This window comes from Pollicipes pollicipes, unplaced genomic scaffold (genome assembly GCF_011947565.3).
Source record: "Pollicipes pollicipes isolate AB1234 unplaced genomic scaffold, Ppol_2.1 Scaffold_7261;HRSCAF=8764_pilon_pilon_pilon, whole genome shotgun sequence".
Taxonomy (NCBI): Eukaryota; Metazoa; Arthropoda; class Thecostraca; order Pollicipedomorpha; family Pollicipedidae; genus Pollicipes; species Pollicipes pollicipes.
The window spans coordinates 44,635,302-44,656,498 of NW_023597054.1; the positions used below are offsets into that span (position 1 = coordinate 44,635,302).

Here is a 21,197-nt window from a genome sequence, read left to right on the forward strand (position 1 = left end):
AAATCACGTTACTGTACCCATACATGTAAAACTTGGAGTACTGAAGCAAGAGAGTCTTCGCGGACTTATATCAGCGCTTCAAAACGTTGCTGAGGTCCCACCATAGCGTCTTTTATTTCTGTGCTTTATGGGAAAGCGTGTAAGCCGAAAGGCACTAACAATCCACGCTGCTGGACTGAATTGAGTCTTTTCGAGGCACACACAAGCGTAATAAGAACGGTGTCTGGGTGGGCAGGCGGCGAGTCGATCATCAGCCCGAACACCACCAGCGTCTCAGGCTTTAGAGCAAAGTCCGTCGCCAGTCAGTCTTGCTGAGCATTGAAGCACATCAACTCGACCGGCTTATCACTCTTGTGGACTTGTGACAGCCATGCCACGTTCTGCTGCTGACTGAAGCTGAAGCCAGTGGAGTCAATCAGTGACTTTTGGTGATGTGAAAAGCAGCAGGACCGACAAGATCCTCCCGAAGCAAAAAAGCCAACTAGTATTGCCAACTTCGGTTGGCGTATCGAGCTTGAAGGTTCCGTCATCACACCGGCGGTCTTAGCGGTGCCAGATGCTGTTGAGGGGAACTGGCACCTCTGAGATCCAGTTGCTGTTGAGGGGAACTGGCACCTCGGAGATCCAGTTGCTGTTGAGGGGAACTGGCACCTCTGAGATCCAGTTGCTCCCTGAGAACAATTAGGCGCCCCTGTATACAGTGAGGGGCAGCTGTACTTCAGAAAGCAATGCATGCAGCATTGCACTATGCAGCTGCGACATCGCAGGCCTTTCGCGTACAAACTACTGCAAGTGCAAGGTAAAAGTGGCACGCTATAGCTGCTGCACCAGCAAGCAGATGGATATCGAAGAAAATATGACGGGATGCTAAGTGTACGTCATGATGATGGCGATGAAACGTACTACAGTAATGTGACGTGTGCGGCTGGTACTACTGTGTTTAATGTTTATATAAACATCGTTCCGCTGTACGTAAGACGTCTGTAGTTCCATATGCATGACTTATGAACAGTGAACAATGAAAATGCATAGGGAAAGCCTCAAGAGGAGTTTGTAGGGAAGTTTGATCTGCGACCTATCATTTGCCTTTGAATTTGACCCCGATCCAAAAATAACTCCAGAAAACGGCTCTGTTCCTATGATATCCAAAGAGTGGAGATGCAACTGACTATGTATGCCATCCAGATAAAAAGAAGTCGATGGCTAGCATTCCAGATGGCAGCGGTCACCATTTTGGATCAGAGAAATGCTCAACGTTGCACGAATAGCAACCGAGCTAACTTGGCTGTCCTTAATATAAAGAGCACACTTCCGGGAAGACCTTTGCAGAAGTTTCCATTGCAGTGCCACCATTTTCTCAACTTGATTATTATCGAAGCAAAATTACATTTATTTGTTATGTGTTTTATGAATTCATTGAGTCGTAAGGGAGAGTGGGATTAGTTGTGTCATGTCCAAGCAGAGGCAGGTTAGTTCATACGGAATCTATGGGATGGATGGCCGTCTTTGGCCACCTAGCTCGCGCATAGCAGCTCCATCTACCTTTCAGTGTACTTCCGGCCACAAACGTGCACGCGCCATGGGATGAGCGAGACAAATGTGTTTTTTGTACATCGTTGAAAACTATAGCAGTCGGTGCAAATGTGCGTTTGAGGGCTTACGGCATAACTAAACCGATCTGAATACTATGCTGCTGTCAACTATTGATTGGCATGAATGCGGTGACTGATTATCATTCAGAAAACAATTGACGCTGATATTACTTATGCGGGCCCATGATTTCTACCTGCGCAACTGAAACCGAGGTGCAAGTGGTCGCAAAGCAAACACTAATTGATAAAAGGCCAGCAATTTGTCCTATCACAATCACAACAAATTACGCAGTAACGCAGACGAGCGCATTTGATTTGCTTGTTGTAAGTCATCCAGGCCTGCTTGCGATGCGACGTACTGTCTGACTAAAGAGCATACGCACAACTGTCCCCACCTCGTGATGCAATTTAACCCAGGGTGGGGAAGTTGTCTGATTTGCAATGAGCTCGTTCAGAAGTCATTTGCCTAAAAACAAAGCCGTGCTCTTAAAAACCTGACCGCTTCATATGAAGCTGAAGGTTAAAGCTGTCTGCCGATATAATGACATTTGTCCTATCCTCATCAATTATAGCAGAAGGAAGCTTAGAGTAAAAACTGATGCAAGCTCTTCTCTGCTCTCCCTTACAACTTCATGTGTATTGCGCACAATAAACCATGTTCCGGCTCAAGGAATAATTGAAATTCAGTAGCGAAAGATTTAAACATTACTGTTTGCTCTAGTTGGACAACTTCAGCCATACCCATAAGGTATTGCCCTTGTTAATGAAAAAGCGCACTGATCAACCCTTCCATATCCTGCGCAGGTTCAAGAAGGCCATTGGAGATTTCGTCTAACAATTTTAGAGTCCTATCTCACATCATACGTTATATCAGATCTGTGCTTTCTACAATCTTGTGTGACGCTCGTTAGGAGCATTTTCAACGTTAGACGTTTATCAGATCCCTCCCCACATAATTGATAGCACGGTCAGTGTCATGTGGTTCAGCACATGATGTTATCGTTGACAGCCGACGTGTTGAAGGTCGGAGGACTCGCAGCAAAAGATGGGTTGATTAAATGTTAATGTTTTGTATTTGCGATGACAAGCAATGTGCAGCACATTTTTACATGGGCTACTACCGCACTTCTTGATCCTACTAAAAGTATGCTCCGATTAGTTGCCGGCTATCCTGACTGGGACATATCCAGTCTTCACCCAAGCGCGTCGCCGTCTCGCTCCGATGAACCTACAATGACTAAACTTAGGCGTTTCGACTAAGTCTAATTACAGTCGGTGACGGCAGCGTGCACAGTCACGCCCCGGGTGTCATTAAAGGCGCCACGCACGCGTGCCTAACGCGGGCCACAGTGCTCTGTACAAAGGGTGGCACGGGCCGTGCGTGACACTCACGGCCCGCTTTACAGCCGGAACCGCGGCCGGCGTAAAAAATCTTTGGTTTGTTAGCGATATCTCAGGGTGCGTCAGTGCGTCCTTCACGCCAGTGGGCTTTTCAAGGTGAGACTGCCTTTGCAGTGCGGCAAACCAGACTTCTCCCGACTCAGTCGCCGAATACCAGGATACGACGCAGGAACGACAGTCACAGCTCGCACTCTCCGACAACACGTCACATCACACGCCAGCCTACAGTCATTCCTCGACCACACGCGCCGTGTCCACCTGTTCCCTCCTCGCGACGCCTTCACAGGCGGGCGGCCGCCCGCGGCAACCACGGCGCGGGCAAAAACGACGCGCCGCGCCGCGCCGCGCGGCGCTCGACGCGCGGCAGTCGGTCGCGCTGGTCGCCTCCGCTTCCTGCGGCGCCAGCTCGAGCCGTCAGCCCAGCGGGCCGGGGCGGGCGGTTCACCGGGCGGCGAGGGCGGCCAGCAGCGCGGCGGCCAGTGTCAGCGCGCCGGCCGCCGCCGCGCCGCCGCCCGACTCCTGCCGCTGCGCCTGCGCCAGGTCGTCCAGCGAGTTGCTGGCTAGCCACACGGACGTGGTGGTTTCGGGACGGAACCAGCCCTGGTACGCCGTGGTGGAGGCGCGCACCGCCGGCCGCCCCGTGGTTGCCGCCGCTGCCGCCGCCGCCGCCGCCGCCGCTGCCGTCCGGTCGCGCTCGCGTTCGCGCTCGTATTCGCGCTGGCGCTCGCGCTCGCGCTGGCGTTCGCGCCCTGTGTCGCGGTCGGCGCCGCGGTGCTCGGGCCGCAGTGGCTCCGGCTGGCGCCTGTCGTCGGGCCGGTCGTCGAGCCGGGTCTGGCGCGGCCCGGCGCAGTGGCGCGAGCTGAACCTGCGGCGGTCCAGGGTGACGGTCACGGCGCGTGCGGCCATTGTGGCGGCTGAGCGCTTGGGCGGCGCCGCCGCGGTCGCGGCCGCCGTCGCACAAAAGAAGCCGCCCCGCCCGCTCTGCGCTGCATTCAGACGCGCCACTCGAGGAAGAGCCGGACTGGAGCTCAATTAACACCGACGTCCGGCCGGCAGTCTCCACCGGCACACAATGAGCCACAGAAGAGCTGTTGTTGCGGAGCTATAGCACACGAAAGAACACATGGCGCTTTCAAAAACCTTCAATACTACAAATGTTGTTACCTTTTATCTTTCTGATTCCAGCAAATTTGTGTTCTCAAAATTATTGACGCGAGGCGTCATCAACTCAATTAGAACTCAGTTAGATTAGGTCACTACATTACAGTCATCAACTGAACCAGATAGGACAATTATCCAATGACCCAGATGAGCACAAGCCATGTAGTCCGTGCTGCAACGGTTAACGCGACGCAATCGCGCGCGTCTCCACCCACTGCGAACTCACACGTAGTCGCGGCACTTCTGGACGAACACGTGCAGGCCGTTGTCGAGGAAGGTCTCGACGAACTCGCCGACGGCGCCGCCGTTCGGGCTGCCTTCACAGGGCCGCTGCGAGGCCATGCAGTCGCGGAACTTGCGGTGGAGGCTGCCGGACAGTGCCCGCTGAGTCACGACGAATCCCCTCGGGCCGTTCTAATCCACTGCCGTCCGGCAGGTGCAAAGTGATGCCTACTTTTGTGTTGGCTTAAGTGGCGCTATCTGCTAGCCATCACACGAAATCTTAAGAGTATGAAAAATGAGGGCTTCTGACGACACCTGGGATCGGCATTTTCGGCATGTTCGAAAGAAATGCGAGGTCCTACAACAACGCTCTTGAGCCATGTTGGTGTTTCGCCCCCACAATAGGTACGAAGCACCTTGCAAGCGCACAAGTCAGAGGGTCACACCAAACGCACTGTGGCTGTCACTCATGCGGAGCGTCTCAGCCCAGCGGGACCCTCCGAGCGGGTCGGCCAGGATCGCGTCACGTGCGGGCGCATCGGGGTCAGTCCCGGGTCATTCGGCCGCAGGCGACGGCCCGCCATCAGTCGCGCCTGGCACGCCGGCCCTCTGGTGGAGCGCGTCGAACGCGCCCGAGTCGCCCGCGGAACGGGGCCGGGGAATTGGCCAGCCGAAGCCGCACGATGCGCCGGGCGCCCCGCCGCGGCCTTGTTAGCCGTGTTTGTGCTCGCTCTGATGGAGTCGCTGCGGCATGTCGTCTACGGGGGTAGCAGCAAACAAACTAGAGCGGCCAACTGTGCCAAGGTCGCCGCTGCAAAACTCTGTAGTTAATCCGTGTCTGGGGTCCTCGGCGGCGGGCGTGGACCGTGCTGCCGGCCGTCGCCCGAGGTTGCAGCAGCTGGCCCTGGGGTGCCGGCGTCGCTCCGCTGAACTAACGGTCAGCCACGGGCCCGACCTGCGATATGAGCGGCCGCAGTGTCACGGTGTGTGGGGTCGCCCCGTCAGGACCGGCGCCGCTGCCGGACGCACCAGAACGGGGCCCGTTAGCTGGCCGGGTGGAGGGGGAGGCGGCTAGTCGCGTGCGGACGCGCCAGCGCGGTCTGAGAGGCCACGGCGTGGTCAGTTGCCATGAGGGCGGGCTTGGAATCGTGCTTGGAATGGTGGTGATGTGGGCTAAGCGCCTTCGACGAGTCTGGATTTCATTGCCAGTGGCTTACGCTTTCATGTATGCATGACATATTTTGAACAGATGGTGATTATGTGCATAACGCTGCGTAACGGAACGCTGTTGCTGATCTACATAGCCCTCGAACCATCCCGGCTTCTTGCCAGATCCTTTCTCTCACATGCATCTTTCATCGATATCTTTATATTTTCAAGTCCCTAATGTGTCTGGTCTCAGAGGCAGCAGCCTCTGGATTCAGGGGTGAAAGACCGACGGCAGGATTATCCTCTCGTGGGCCCTCTAATCGGCCGGTTCTGCCACTGCGCCGCACCGCTGCAGAAACAGGAGCGGGGCGGCGGGCGGACGCAACACTGCGGGAATAGGAGCGGGCGGCGGGCGGCGCAACACTGCGGGAACAGGAGCGGGGCGGCGGGCGGCGCAACACTGCGGGAACAGGAGCGGGGCGGCAGGGCGGCGTACCACTGCAGGAACAGGAGCGGGGCGGCGGGCGGCACACAACTGCGAGAACAGGAGCGGGGCGGCGGGCGGCGTACCACTACAGGAACAGGAGCGGGGCGGCGGGCGGCGCACCACTGCAGGAACAGGAGCGGGGCGGCGGACGGCGCACTACTGCAGGAACAGGAGCGGGCGGCGGGCGGCACACCTACTGCGGGAACAGGGGTGGGGCCGGGAGCGGCGCGAGGGGGGGTCGCTCACCAGCAGATCTCCTGGTCGCTGCTGAGGCCTTCCGTGACGGCACGTGCCATGTTGGTATAGAACTGGCCACACCGGTCCTGTTCCATCGTCATCTGCTTGATGCAGGGTGCGTGCGTCAGATACTCTGTCGAAGGCGATACAGCAGGAGATTATGGGCCGGTAGTGAAAGGAAAACATGGTCGCGTGCGCCTCAAATATATCGGCTCTTTGGCAGATGGCCAAACTGGTATAATGACGAAAGTGATGGTGTAAATATTGAATATCTTCGATTGAAGACTGAAGTGTTTGGCTTGCGCCGGATTTCAATTCGCATATCATGTTAGCTGAGGGCATAACCACCGACAGCTTTTTCTGCGGTGATGCGAATCAGTGCAACAGGTCATACGTGACCAACAGCAGTGTTTTATGGCATGGTATCATGTCCGAAATGCTGCGGGGATTGTCACCACTGTTTCGTATCTCCACGGCTCGCCTGAGCGAGCCATGCGACCGTGGCGCAGGGTGCCGCCTTAAACCGGCCGGATCACCCCGTCACGTGACAAGCGGAGGCCATGACCGTCACATGACTGAGCGGAGGCTATCACCGTCACGTGACTGAGTGGCGACCCGACACCCCTCTGTGGTGTATAAAGAGCAGCCTATCTACATAGTTATCAGGGCAGCGAGCATTGTTCTCGGTAACCGAGCGTGGTGGGGCGGCGGTTTCACAACGGGGCGCGACCTTCAGCCGACCTGGCCTCGGGGCGCCAACGGCACCCATTGCATCAATCGTGGCGCTGTCTGCAGAGCGTAGCCCTGGGGTCGGGCTGGCGGGGGAGGGGCGGCGTCGCCCCCTCCTTTCTGGCGGCGCTCGCCCGTCGACTGGGGTGTCATTTACCCCACATTCACTCTATACGGCGATTCGGCGCGCTCAAGAAGGAAACAGCCGAGGTACTAGAGGTTCGCGCGGAAACTGTTCTGCAGAACTCTACGTGGTATGCGTTACAGCTTAGTAGCCCGAAAATGTCTTAAAGACATACATTTCAGTGGGCGAATGTTGAATGAGGCAAGGTAATTACAGCCAAATAGCGCAAATCTATACTGAACTAATAACTATGATTTGTTCATTAAGATCCCATCGCATCCCATTGCACCCCGTTTTCTAGAAGCAAGCCTAGATCGTCCTGATGCGCACCACCAGTACACTTGTCAGTGGCATACCCTCGCCGAATGACCTATTATGGCCAAACGAGCCTCAATTGGCCGCTGCCCAGGTGGGATGACTGCGCAGTTTACTCCTGCAGAAACCGACGGACATTCTACAGGGTATCACGGGATGTTAACCAAGGTTTCAGTTTCTGCCTGCTTCTGACTGCACTCGCAGTTTGATACATGAGGCCATGTAAAGCTACACATGTCAGCACGAACAAAAGTCGCGAAAAAGTGATCACGGACCGTGGTGTTTTTTTTTAAATTTTATCTCGAGCCCGGTAATTGTGGCTGTCAACAAATATGCACAGACGCTGAACGAGATGTGGTCAAACGACGGAAACGTGCACTGGCATTATGCAACGAGCCGTTGCACAGCTATATCTGTGATTCAATCACTGTTATGTGTCACCTTTTACACACGGTGTTTTGGATTTGGAAATTGAATAAGCGGGCTTATGGTAGATAAATGAGGTGTGACATTTTGGTCATGGCTGAGATTGCTATTGCTACTTGTGGCCAGAAAACAAATCTTGCTTCAGTGCATGAGCTAAAGCTGCATAGCATAATGGGAAAGTGGAACACAAATCATTTGCTAACATCAAACGCACAATTTCCCAGTACTGCCTACAATAAAAGGTATTTATATCATACAATGGCCGCAACTTATCATGGGTCTTTGTTACTAAATCTGCACCTGAAAGTTGTTCTGCACTTGCAATTGACGTCACATTGTGGCAAACGCCAGCATACATGGCAATTTGCACGACTTCAAACATAATCTGCGCAGCAGGCGCCCACACCAGTTCGCAGTGGCGCATGCTGCACAATGACGCGGGGCCGACTCTGCAAGCATACCGGAAATCCCACATTCAATGGCCGATGCGCAGTGATCAAACTCGCGGCGCATCCTACTCCGCCTCGTCCGTCACGCACAGTGACCACCCGCCTGCGTGGGTGCGCGACCGACCTTCGCTGTAGGCGGGGTCCTTGCACATTCTGTACACGTTTCTGACGGCCGTCTCGACCGCTCCGTTGAAGGCGTTCTTCTGCTCGTTGGAGTAGCGTGCCGCCACGAACTTGTTGATGCAGTCCACGAACACGTGCCACTTGCTGGAAACACGTACACGTGCCGATGAGTGCTCAACCAGGAAAACACCTTCCTTGCACGCGCCCAGGTCGATTTGCACGTGTCGAAACGATTGAAGAGAGGATCCAAGTAAACAGCTTTGCAACGACCAGTCTCCCGAAAAACTAAGTTACGTAAATTTTGATGTGACGCAATACAACACAGTGCATTGGAATGTTCGAGGGGAAACGGAACAAAAACACAGCCGGAGGAGCAGACGCATGGAGGGCTCCGCGTCGTCACGCGGTGAGTGGGACTCACTCGCAGACCATCTGCAGCTCAGGCACGGGTGGAGGGCACCACCAGGTGGTTCTCGCTGAGCAGCGGCATCGCTAGCTGGATGCACTTGTTCATCACCTCCTCGCCGCGGGCCACGCCCAGCAGGCCTGCAACAGCCAATCAGTGCGGCCGGTCAGCTGGAGTACGCCGGCACAGTCTACCGCCGCAGAGCCGAAGCCCAGGCGGCGGCGTGACGCGCTCGGCCGTTCGGCGCGGCGGTCCACGGGTGACTTGGCACTATTTGCGGCGGCCTGGAGTGGCTCGCCAGTTAGTTGTTAGCTGTTGCAGCTATTGCAGCTGTAAGTGGTCAGTTAAATAGCTGCCATTAGCTCCTCTCAACACATGAAGGCGTGACTTGAAACATGACTATGCTGGTGTCAAACACATAAGAATGTCTTTGTGTACAGGGATGTGATGCGTTCGTGGCCAATTGAAAACCGGACTTATGCAGCCTGGCATGGATAATCCACGAATAGTTACGTAAATCACGTTTCTTTCTGTTTACGTCCCGCGGTGGAAGGCTTGTAGCAATGCATTGATGAGACGTCTTGCTGACTATAGCCACCGTGTCAGAAAGTGTTGCTTCACTGCCTGAGTTATGTCAGTGTCCCCACGCCAGTGAACACAACGGCAGCACGCTAATGGGCGACATCAATTCGAATCACGACACACAGTACAGCGATGTGTATCGTGGACTCACAGACGCGCCTCAGTGGTATCAACGCAATCATAACGCGTTGCTTAAAATAATGGTTGCGTATTTGTTGTTACGCAAGCGAACAACAAACACGCGTAGCAAAAATGACGATGATTAGCGTGGCGACCGTTCATGCTGACAGCTGCAGTGGGCGAGCGTGATGTGTTGAGCGCCTGCTGCGCTGAGCCGCCGGTTTTTGGGCGGAAGTTCGGTGCACTGCCGTCTACATCCCGGGCGGAAGGTTGATGCACTGCCGTCTGCACCTCGGACGGAAGTTGGATACACTGCCGTCTGCGCCTCGGACGGAAGTTGGATGCACTGCCGTCTGCGCCTCGGAGGGAACTTGGATGCACCGCCGTCTGCACCTCGGGCGGAAGTTGGATGCACTGCCGTCTGCACCTCGGGCGGAAGTTGGATGCACTGCCGTCTGCACCTCGGGCGGAAGTTGGATGCACTGCCATCTGCGCCGCATACCGCGTTACCTACGGTGACGTCACTGTCCTTGACGGCTCCAAACGTCCAGAGGCATGGATAGACCGCAGCAGCTTCTCGGTGGTGACGTTGGGCACAAAATGGTCACGGCGATCAAAGCGTCGATAAATCCCAACGATGCTCAGCATTTGAGCTGCGACGTTTATGGGTGGAGGTGAGGCCACGCGTCAAGTTTGCTATAGGATTGCTCGGGAGACCTACACTCCCGGCAGTCCTACTGCGTGAAATACCCGCTTATAATCGGAATAGCTACAATCGGCAGATCTATCCTTGGAAGCCCCAGCATACCTACTCACGGAATACCTACGCCCGGAAGACCTACACTTCGGAGGACCTTCGCGCGGAAGGACTACGCCCGGCGGACCGACTCCCAGAATGCCTGCGCTCGGAGACCTACACTTGGAATAACGATTTTCGTAAGACCTTTGCTCGGAATACCAATGTTCAGAAGACCTATGCTCGCAAGAGCTACTCCTGTAAACAGCCACGTTCAGGAGACCTCCGCTGGGAAGCAAACTATTCCGGGAATTGGTAGAATTCGAGATTCGGTCGTAATCTGCTGGAATCCACATGGATTCAAGAGTGTTCGAGCGATAAGGGCCGGCTACAAAGAACGGGGGATCAGAGCGACGTAGGGGTGGCTGGGGTGGGCCTGTTTCGGCGCCCGTTCTGACCCTCAGCTAGGCGGCGGCAGGGGGCTGCCCACCAAGCAAGCACCATTGAAAAGAGGGAAGGGCAAGGGCAAGGGGAGCGGAAGCGGGCGGCGGCGGAGCGAATGCTGTCTGTGTGACGAGGGCTATTTATCGTTCATGGAATTATCGTGGGAGAAACCAGAGTCATCACTCGCTCAGAGAAAATAGCAGTGGGTCGTCCGCGCGCAGGGATTCCGGGAGTAGGCCTCCCGAGCGTATGTCTTCCGAGCATAGCTTTTCCGACAGTACAGCCTTCGGACCGTAGATGCTCCGGCACTAGGTCCTCCGTGTAGGAGGTTTTCCGCGCGTAGGCCTTCTGGGCGTAGCCATTTAGGGAGAAAGTGTTCCGAGTGTGGGTATAATGCTGAGCAGGTCCTTCGGGAGAAGTTCTTCTGACCCACATCCGTTCGTAAAAGGCCAGCATTTCAGCCATCCTTTATGCATGCCGGTGCTGCATGCTATTATGTCCGTATCTAAGTTTTTACTGCCTAGCACTCTCGTTCAATGAAAGCAAACGTTTCACATTTGAAGATTTTGAAGCTCGCATAAGATATTATGAAACAAGCCCACTTATAGCTATTGACATACTTTTTGAGAATAGAACACTGCTCTTGACGGCACAATTCTCTGTTAAGTAAATATGCTCCTCATCAATGCAGCATGGTCAGCAAATGCAATAGTCAGCAATCATGCATCATGGTTTGATTACGTCATCGTACCTTGCACAACATTGAATAAGAGCCAATTGAAGGCTGTTGTACCTGGAAATCGTGTTCAGGAACGCCAGATATGATCGCCTCAACAACTATATTTTTGTTGGCCTTGGTCACCGCACGGCTTATTGAATGACAGGATTTGAGTGATGTTATTAGGACGTCATGAGCGCCAAGGTAACTTTGAAATACTCTCCCCGAGACACCTTCCCCATTTTCGCGGTCGAGTTGCTTAGAAACTAGAGTGACTTAGGTCTTAAGAAGGGCAGGATTGTGAACAGCACCAAAAGGTCTTCAAGATGACTATTTGAGTTCAAGCCCTCATCTAAATTTGGAGCACTCCCTTCAATGTGAAGCCGTTTTCCTTGCGCTGGAATGCAACGGGTGACGTCTTAGCAAGACTTCTGTTAGCAGACAATTATATCCATAAGGTATCCTGAAAGATCATCACGATTTTGTCCATACTATAATTAACAACAAAGACGGTCGTGCAAAGCTACCAACGAAAACAACAGGGGCCGTAATGAGACGCCGGAAACGGACAAGGCCGCGGGCACCGGCGAGGCAGGAAGCACAGCGCCCCTCGTGCTCTTTTGAAACACCTGACAGAAGGGGCGCACGGCGACACCCAGACAGCAGCGCTTCAGACCCGGCCGGCGCCGGGAGCGCCGCCCGAGGCAGCGGCCCGGGCCCGGTGCGGCCGGCCGGCCGCGTGACGTGCCACATCCCGCGTCCACCGTCCGCCGACAAACGGACGTACCGTTCGGACCCGCCCGTAAAAAATCCGCACCCGGTCCAGCGGCGCCACAACCGGGTCAGCAATGACGGCACGTCGGTCGACGGCCGGCGGCGGCGTGACCGGCGCCCGGCGCACGTACTCCCGCCGGGAGGGGGCGGGGAGGGGGCCGCTTCCGGTGGGCCACGCCCGTGCGCCCGGCCCGGGAGAGGCGGGCCGTTCAGCGGCCAATACCGCGCCGCTTTGTGTGCGTGCCGGCGCCGGACGTTCCGGGCCCGGCCGTGAATACGGGGCGGCGGGATGGAAGACCCCAGACCGGGGTAAACGCCCCCGGCCAGGCTCGGAGGCGGGGCCAGCCGATTTGCAAAGCAAAGCGTCCGTGGCGCATTGAAAGGCGACGTGATGATGAAGGCGCGAGGGAAATTCGGCTCCACGGTACTTCAATGCGTCCTGCTTGTTTATGTCATCCTGTTTCGGCACTCTACTAACTGTTTTTTACTGGCATGATTGGCGATCTGTCAGTGCTGAGTAACACCTCATTTAGCTTGTAAAGCTTCATTGCCGGGCTGTCGGGCGCAAATCCATGTGAGCAATCGATCCACTGTGAGCCGGTACGAACGCCGGAGCGGCAGGAGACCATCGGCCGGCGCTCGGCGCCTGTCTCCGCCGCTTCATGTAACACACAACCGGCGCGTCGTCGCCGGGCCGCCTCGCCTACTTCCTCCTCCACCGCGGCGGCGCGCGGAAGCGGCGGCCGACGCGGGGTCGCCGCGGGTCCGACAGGGAGCGTCACAGGGCGGAGAGAGAAGAGAGAGAGAGAGAGAGAGAGGATGAGAGATGGAAGAAGGAGGAGGAGAGAGAGAGAGAGAGAGAGGAGAGAGAGAATAGAGAGAAGAGAGAGAGAGAGAGAAAGAGGAGATAGAGAGATAGAGAGAGAGAGAGAGAGAGAGAGAGAGAGAGAGAGTAGAGAGAGAGATAGAGAGAGAGAGAGTCGATAGAGATAGAGATAGAAGAGAGAGAGAGAGAGAGAGATAGAGAGAGAGAGAGAGAGAGATATATCTGAGATATATAGAGCTCTCTTCTCCTCTCGCTCTCTCTATCTCTTCTTAGAAGATCCGATTAGATGAGAGAGAGATGAGATGAGAGAGAGAGGAGAGAGAGAGAGAGAGAGCTGCGGCTGCACGGCCTGATGCGGCCCGGAGCCGATGATGCCGCCGACCCGCGCGGGTCGACACCCCCATTAGTCGCGCTGGCAGACGGGAGACGCTCCACCTCACCGGGGGAACAGACTGCGGAACACTCGCCGCCGGGAAAGCTCCCAATGTTCGGGTAACGGTCGCAAGCTCGCCTGTCTAGTAATGAGAGCTGCGGCGCTCTACCGCGGTTGAGGTAAGCCCTCTAGGAGTGGTTGCGAAAATTGTCATACAAAGTCGATGATCTTACGCCTACCATTTAGTGAGGTTGGACGTATAAAGGCGACGTCACTCACCAGTGCGCCCATGGCCAAAGTTACGCGCGCAGTTATTAGGGAGGGCCCGATTCGAAACACACAGGAAGTCGGACTACGTGAATGAGGCATAATTTCGCAAGCGGATAGCGAGGCTCAACGCTCTGGTGAAATGTGCTTTACAAGGTCACTCGGGGCCATGCTCCACAAATTTGATTTGCGTGCGATCGCTTCGAGCTTGAAATGTTGTGACTAAGACGCTGCCCTTTACGATTAAAATAATTCGACCTCGTGATGGAGTTATATGTTGCGCCAGTAGAGGAATTCAGCTCGTTGCAAGTTCAGTTATTTTTTGGGCGATACAGTTAGGTAGCTATGCTGTAAGCCATTTCGCTGCAGAACACACGCATGACGCGAAACACGAATGATTAAGTTTACATTTGAGCCTTGATCATGTATATTGAGACAACTGCAAAGGAAACATTACGTCTCCTGATCCAAGTAAACAAATAGTAGGCTCGCACGCTAATATACCACGAATTTTCATAAATGTAATTATGCGATTGTTTTTTGCAGATATTACCACTTGACTAAAGGGTACCGCTTAACATTATTTTGGGATGACCCAGACCCCTCCCGCAACGTTGATTTTGTACCATTGTTGGTTTGAACCCCCAATGTTTTTGCTTGGGTTGATCGCAACGATTTAGGAAAACGCTTAATACCGCACACTTAAGGCTTACCTCCTTTGGGAATTATTTGCTAGACATCAATGCTGCTTTCTATACTGCTGACTTAAGATATTTATTTGTAACTGGTAAAATATGATAGTGTATGTCATGATAGTGAAGGGTAAATAAAGAAAACGTAGTGTCGTTGGCCAAAATAAAGTAAACACAATCCGTTACTTCATACTTGACACAAAAATCCGTGCTCTCGTCGGGTGAAGCGATTAGGTGTCAGAACCTTGCCCCCTCCCCCATAACTTGCATAACCATACCCCCCTGACGCAGTCCCACAAGACAACAGCTTTAAGGGAGGTTTTGACGAGTGCAGCAGCTTATGGCTATGTTACGGGGATATTGGGCGTCATCTACCTCACTGTGTGCGGTGAGCCAAAACTCGTTCAGTAATGGGCTGTCTGCTAACAAAAGAAATGTGCATACAGTTGTTCGGTATCGCTTACGATCTGGACCAGTGAACGCGTTCAGTGTGCCAGACACGTGCACCTACACCTGACACCGCATCTCACAGGGTGCCGGCCACCACGTGCGTCGTCGCTTGCGGACCCGGCGACACGCCTGGCGTGGTTCAGCTGCCGAAATATTCCCCGAACACGACGTCCGCCACCTGCCAACTTGCCGTCATTACACAGCGCGGCACCGCCGCCGCTCCCAGCGGCCTTGCGCCGGCCGTAAGCGGCGAGCGCGCGCGCGCCGCGCCGCGCCGCTCGTGACGCGTCACGTTAGCGGCGCGAGCGCGCACACAGCGCCGCCTCGCTGCGGCCTTGGACGCGCCGGCCGTCATGGCGCCGGAAGAGCAAGCGGCCGCCGCCTCTTCCAGCCGCGCCGCGCCGCGGCGGAAGCACCTGTTTCCGGAAGCGCCGCGCTCCGGCGCCGCCGGCGGCAGGTGCTGAGGCGGCGCCGGACCGTCTGCGGCACGCGACACGGGGCCGCGGCGCGCTCGGCCGCGCACGCGCGCGCCACGCGCCGCCCGTGACGGCCGCCGCCGCCGCCGCCGACCGGCCGGCGACGGGCTGGAATTATCATACCGCAGCGCGCGCCACACTTGGGCTGCGCCACCACCGCAGAACGCCGTCCGCCCGCCGCTCGGCTTGGGCAATGTGGAGGCCCTGCGCTTAGGGGCGGAGATTATGGGCACACTAATTGCCTTATTAGGTGGATACGGCCCTTTATGCCACATCTTGTGATGGGATGACGGGACTGTTGCATTTTGGGATTACGGTACTGTGCTTGTTATCACCGTCACAGCTCTAACCTGCGCACTGCTCTCCTACTGCCACTTCTGCACGTGATAACTGAACTCATGCCTCGCACATTCCTTTTGGGCGATATGAGTGGTCAGGAGGCTACAAATGTTTGGTACAGATAAACCACCAGTCGAATAAACAGCCAGTGCCATAACTTCACAATGTCCATAACATTGATTTCCATAGGCTAAACAATAGATACAACGTCTCGCATGTAGTGAGATAAGCTACCCCGTTACCGGACAGCTTCGGTAGAAAAGTCACAGGGCGTACGGTGCGGGACAGTTTCCGAAGACCGAGTGTCGTGTTGGATGACAGCCGGTGTGCCTGACCGGCGATCATTGACTCCAGCGGCGACCTAACGATCGAGCCGTGGCGCCAGAGCAGGCCAGGCCCGGCCCGGCTCTGAAGTCTGCGAGGAGACGTCGCCGGGGCCCACCGGCCGGAGACACGCGAGCCAGGCGCCGGCAGTGGGGCGCCCACCCCCACCCCTCCCTCCCTCCCTCGCCCAGCGGCGGGCGAAGGCGGGGGCTGCGTGCCACAGGACGTGGTGAGCACGAAGCTCGGACTTCTTCGCTGACTGGTGCGCTCACAGATGGAAAATGCCGAGAAAAGTTGGTGAGGCGGAGCTGCCAGAACGAACAGCCATCAATAGTAAAATGTGAAGAGTTGACCACAGTTGCTGCGGCGGTCGCCACACCAGCCGTACCTGTCCTCCAGGGCGCGCCGTGACTTGCGCAGGGAACGGCGCGGGCAGGCGGCGCAGTGCAGCCAAACCGTGACCGTGCAATGTCGTGGCGGCGTGTTTCGATCGAATGTTTACGCAAGTATCAACACCAGGCCTGAAAAGCTCACCAAGCCGCACAGCGTTTAACGATGGGGGCCTCTTCAAATCGCGGCATCGGACAGCGGTGAGCGTCCACCGTTGCCATGGCGTGGAGGGCGTGACATTTGTAAACGTTCCGCCAGATTCGTTTCGGGTAGCGACGTTCAAGCAATGCACCCTTCTCATCCTGGACATTGAACGAGCAGTTGGAATTGTGAGGACGACAGAAAACGTCCCAAGGCTCGATCGTTTTATCAGAGTGATCACTCATCAGGTGTCCGTCAGCTCTGATGACCTATGACGATATTTCTAGTGACCCTGCGTGTGGCGACCCACGGACCTTTGCGCACATGTGTATTGCATGTAACGTGCTGGCGATGGTGGTACTGACCTGGCCAGTGCCTGCCCATCCGGGATACACAACCTAACAAATCAAAGCTAAGTGGGTGTACTAACAGCTGAGTGGGAGCACGCTTGGGACGAAGAATCGCGCGAAGCTCTGTCCATGACAGACACCATGATTGATCTCCGTACAGATTATCCCTAGCGAGTAAGATGCATCAGAGTTCATGCACTGGCAGCGGACCAGACTGCTGTAGCGCTGTGTTGATATTCCGACAAAGGATGTCGTGGAAATCTGCCGTCGCTGGCGCAGTTTTATCAATGTGTGGAATCGCTTTGACCTTGTTTGTATTCAGAGAAACGGAGTCTGGTGCGACACGGGTGGACGAAAGTCACGGAAAATGAGCTGAGTCCGCAGCGATAGCTCCGGCTTTCTAGAAACGGCGATCACGGTTTGTGGTGGCACGCACCCTACTTTATCTCTGTGGGGATTCAGGCAAATGCTCGTGATCAAGTAATAGCTCCTGGGATTTATGCAAATATTGAGTATTTACGAACGTGTTTTCACGCATCCCTACATGCATGTGCTTTAAAGTCATTTCAATCGGGTTACAGAAAAAAACCCAGCCGTAAAGGATTTTCGATCAGCGCTGCCTAATAAATTTACAGAATAACTTGTAACGGAGATGAAATGGGGTTTGGGGATTAAGGCAACAAGGGTACTGCCCCCTCTTCACAACCGAGAAAAAAGGCGTCGGTTGCACACAGCCAAACAACAGAATCCCTCACGGTGCCCCTCCCTTGACACCGAAAGGTGCGATTTCCCTGGGAATTTTTATAAGAAGTGAGTTTGTTTAACGTTTAGTACAAATACCGAAAACGCTCGATCATTTGTTTCCAGTCACCTGACGTGATACTCGCCGGTGTTGGGTCTGCCGAACGGTGTAGTAATTACCGGGCATCGATCGGTTTGTGCGGGGGGCTGAGCTCCGGCAGAGCCGAGCTGATCGATACATCCGTACACAAATCTAACGGCCGCCTCGCCAGCACCAGTGCAAACAGCACCACATCCCAGATAACGGCATGCAAAACAGGCATATCTCGCTCTAGAATGGAATTCCGCACCGGTGTCAGCTTCGTCATAGCTGTTTCTGAGTTCAGATGTCATTTCTGCGTGGAAATTTGGTGATAAATGACGGGGCTATCTAGCTGCAGGATAGATCAATGAGCTGTCTCAGCCGAGAAGCACACAGACATTCCCATTCGCCACTAAGCCGTCACCAATCTATGCAATCCTGTGAGCACAGCAAGGCGGCTGAACAGCAACAAAGCATACTACAGCCAAACAGTCAGGCGCACACGACAGCTGCGACACCCCGGCCCTTCAGGATCCCGTCAGCGCTCGACTCACCTATCAGCAGAACGGCGAGCGTCCTCATCTCAGCGGCGGCTGGGGCGGCCGGTCTGCCGTGCGCGCGCGTCTCCCGGGTCACTGTGAGTCGCGCTGCGGCGCGGGGCGCTGATCGGCGGCGGGTGCGGACGGCGGCGGCGCCGGCGGACGAGTGGCGGAGTGGGGGTCGCCGGGCCGCACCAGGCCCGCGGTCACGGCTCGTCGGCCGCGCCCGCTGACGAGGGCAGGTCGCCGGGCGTGACCGCCGCCCGCGCCGCGTGCAGCAACGGCGCGCCGCCGCGCCGGTCATTGCTGCCGCGCGCCGTTCTTGCACGCGACGAGGGCGGCTGCTTTGCCGGCTGGCTGTAGCGAGCCGACAGCTAAACGCCGACACCACGGCTGGAAATGCTCCAGGAGTATTGGCCACTTACATTCAATGTAAGCCGAGTCACTGAGTGACAAGCATTCGAGTCTCGAGGCAAAGAATGGAGGGCCGGTGGAATGTGGCGTCTTTTTGCAGGTGCGCACTGTACTTTCCGGTCTTACGCTGCACTAATTTCTGGCAGTCAGGGCGAGTTTCTGCTGAACTGAACTTCTTTTCGAAGAAGTGTGACGGAAGAAATGAGTAAGCGACACACCTACGCAGCTTTTTCCAAGCTTTGATTCAGTACCCAGCGAACCGCTGCAAGTGACTCACATTCCATTGTGCCAAAGGTTACTCAGGGGTCGCAACGCGTGAAATGAGAGTCGGCGCCAGACGGATCCAGAACAATCGACCCCTGGCTGGCATGCAGCTCCCATTCAAACAGGGAAGATCGTATCGCCCCCAACGATGGCGGTTTGATGACTTTCGCATGGTTTTAGATTTTGGTGGGTGATTGATTATGCGTGCTGATGATTCATCAGGGCAAATGGCACTGATAAATGTGTCTGATGTATGTATCGGTCCGCCTTTTCAGAAGCTCGTTAGCACCTTTAGATGGGCTCGAAAACATTAGAGAAGTCAGTCCAGACGAGCAGAAGTTCAAGCCTAGCAAATGCGGGGCAGCGAGAGTATCGTCACCATGTCTTTTGTCTCCTCCACTCACTGCACCGCGACGTGTTGCATTGGACGGCCGTCGGATCTCAGCCTTCGGATGGAGTCCGTACATGCCAAAACCGACGCTCTGCACGCCGTGTGGCCTAATTGGAAGAGCTTCCGCTCAGCAGCTGTGTGGTGGTGCCGCGTCCACGGCTGGGCTCAAGTCTGGCTCCAGGAGGAGAGCTTCGTCGTCCTTCGCGGCGCTCGGCGTGGGAGATAACAGGCTTGTATCAACGAGATGTGAATCTCGTTAAGCGTCTAGATAGTTTTTGTTAGAAGCCAAAAGTTTGCAAAGGTAAAGTAGTGCAAAAAAATTGATCAGAAAAATGCAGTGTTCGCAGATGCAATTTATAAAACTCAACGTAAGTTTTCAAATGCCTAAAAATTGATGCAAAATACAATAAAATATCCCAATCCTAAAATCAACTTCTGAAAACAAAGCATATGTGAAACGAGCGGAGAACCCGTAGCTTCACAGGAATTCACATAGCCACAAAAAATTATCTCAGCACATGCCCAGTCCCTTCGACACACCGACGTTTCGTGATGAGAATTCTGAGCGGTGGATGTACAGAGAGCAAGTATCGATTGATACTCTCGGCGGATGCTTGAAATGTCCAGCTCTACAGATGTATTAAGTTATTATTTCTCACTCATAAATGCTAACACTAACCTGCTGAAAATCTGCCAAACTGACGAATTCTCGTGAGCGGAACATAACACTTGGTATACAAGGTTGTGTTGTCTCATAATTCATAGCATGACCGTGCTGACAATGTGTCAGTGAAAGCATGTCGGGCTCTAAAAGGACCTTTGTTGGTTAAATTCAGTGGCCTCGTCACAGGTGCAGAGTACTGGGGAAATACCTATGTTTCTCTTCATACAAAACCGAGTGGGAATGCCAACTTGTGTACAAGTTGGCAACTTGTCCCTCGCTCCTGCTTGGTGAGCCCCAAGTCCAGTTTTGAACATGAATTTATTCAAAAGCTGGATGCCAAGAAATTGATTCGAACCAATGATGTTTTACCAGATACATCTTATAATCCAAGTGCATAATAAACACAAGCCTTGAGTCGAGTTCAGTCGGGCCAAATCACAGCAGGACATTCAAAGCATAGCATGTGAACTGTGAACACCTGATTCGATGCTGTGTAGTTACGAAACCAGACACGATTGTATCATACGACAAAAACGAGAGCGAAGCACTATGATTGTATAAGCTAGTCGTAACACTACGATATCTTTAATGGGTCGTTTCGCTGTGAGCAGAGCACTTAGCCGGGCTCCGGGACGAATGCTCCAGAAGCTGCAGGTCGCCCATATTTTGAATTCCACGTGTCACCACGGGAATGTAATTATGTTAACGAGACCGCCATTACCAAGGCAGATGCTAAACCTTTACCAGAAGCAGCGGGCGTTGGCCCCTGTCTCTGCCAAACGCCTATGGCCATGTTAGCACGCATCCAGTAGGCGATGCATTTCAATTTTTGTTAGGAAACGTAGTACGTACATTATCACATAACCGTGCCTCAAACGTAACTTAGTTCCTCGCGAGAAGATGACAGACAAAAGGTGACCACCCACTTTTGAAGGTATGGTATAAGACAAATACTTCTAACAGCTGATTAAGCTGATGTGTAGCTGATTAAGAGCATATCGCCTGAAATGCTTTTATTCTTTGGAGAATGTGCGACCCGCTCCTGGCGTAACCGTACTATTATATCCTGAATGTTCTAAACACCATGACCGACACCCATTTGGTTTCAAGTTACCTACTTTGGTCCAGATTCAAACGTTGCCCTTTAGAGCTCATCATCGGGAAAAACTGTGATCAGCAGCATAGTTCTGAAGTTTGATAATTCATCTTTTTAAAAGCGGGTCTGATTTTAAACATAACTCTGTCTTATTCTTATTATTACGACGGAAAAGTACATCTG

General features: G+C 54.4%; 1 protein-coding gene across 1 annotated transcript; it reads right to left on the reverse strand.

Annotated features, from left to right (window-relative positions):
• Nucleotides 1–543: 543 nt before the first annotated feature.
• LOC119111503 (uncharacterized) lies at nt 544–18,333 on the reverse strand. The gene is made up of 7 exons (XM_037235320.1): nt 18,201–18,333; nt 8,837–8,961; nt 8,417–8,559; nt 6,259–6,382; nt 4,381–4,521; nt 3,692–3,858; nt 544–671 (listed from the first exon to the last, which is right to left on the reverse strand). The coding sequence occupies exons 2-7, from the start codon at nt 8,845–8,847 to the stop codon at nt 544–546; spliced, it is 714 nt and encodes a 237-aa protein (XP_037091215.1). The 5' UTR covers nt 8,848–8,961; nt 18,201–18,333.
• Nucleotides 18,334–21,197: the final 2,864 nt, after the last annotated feature.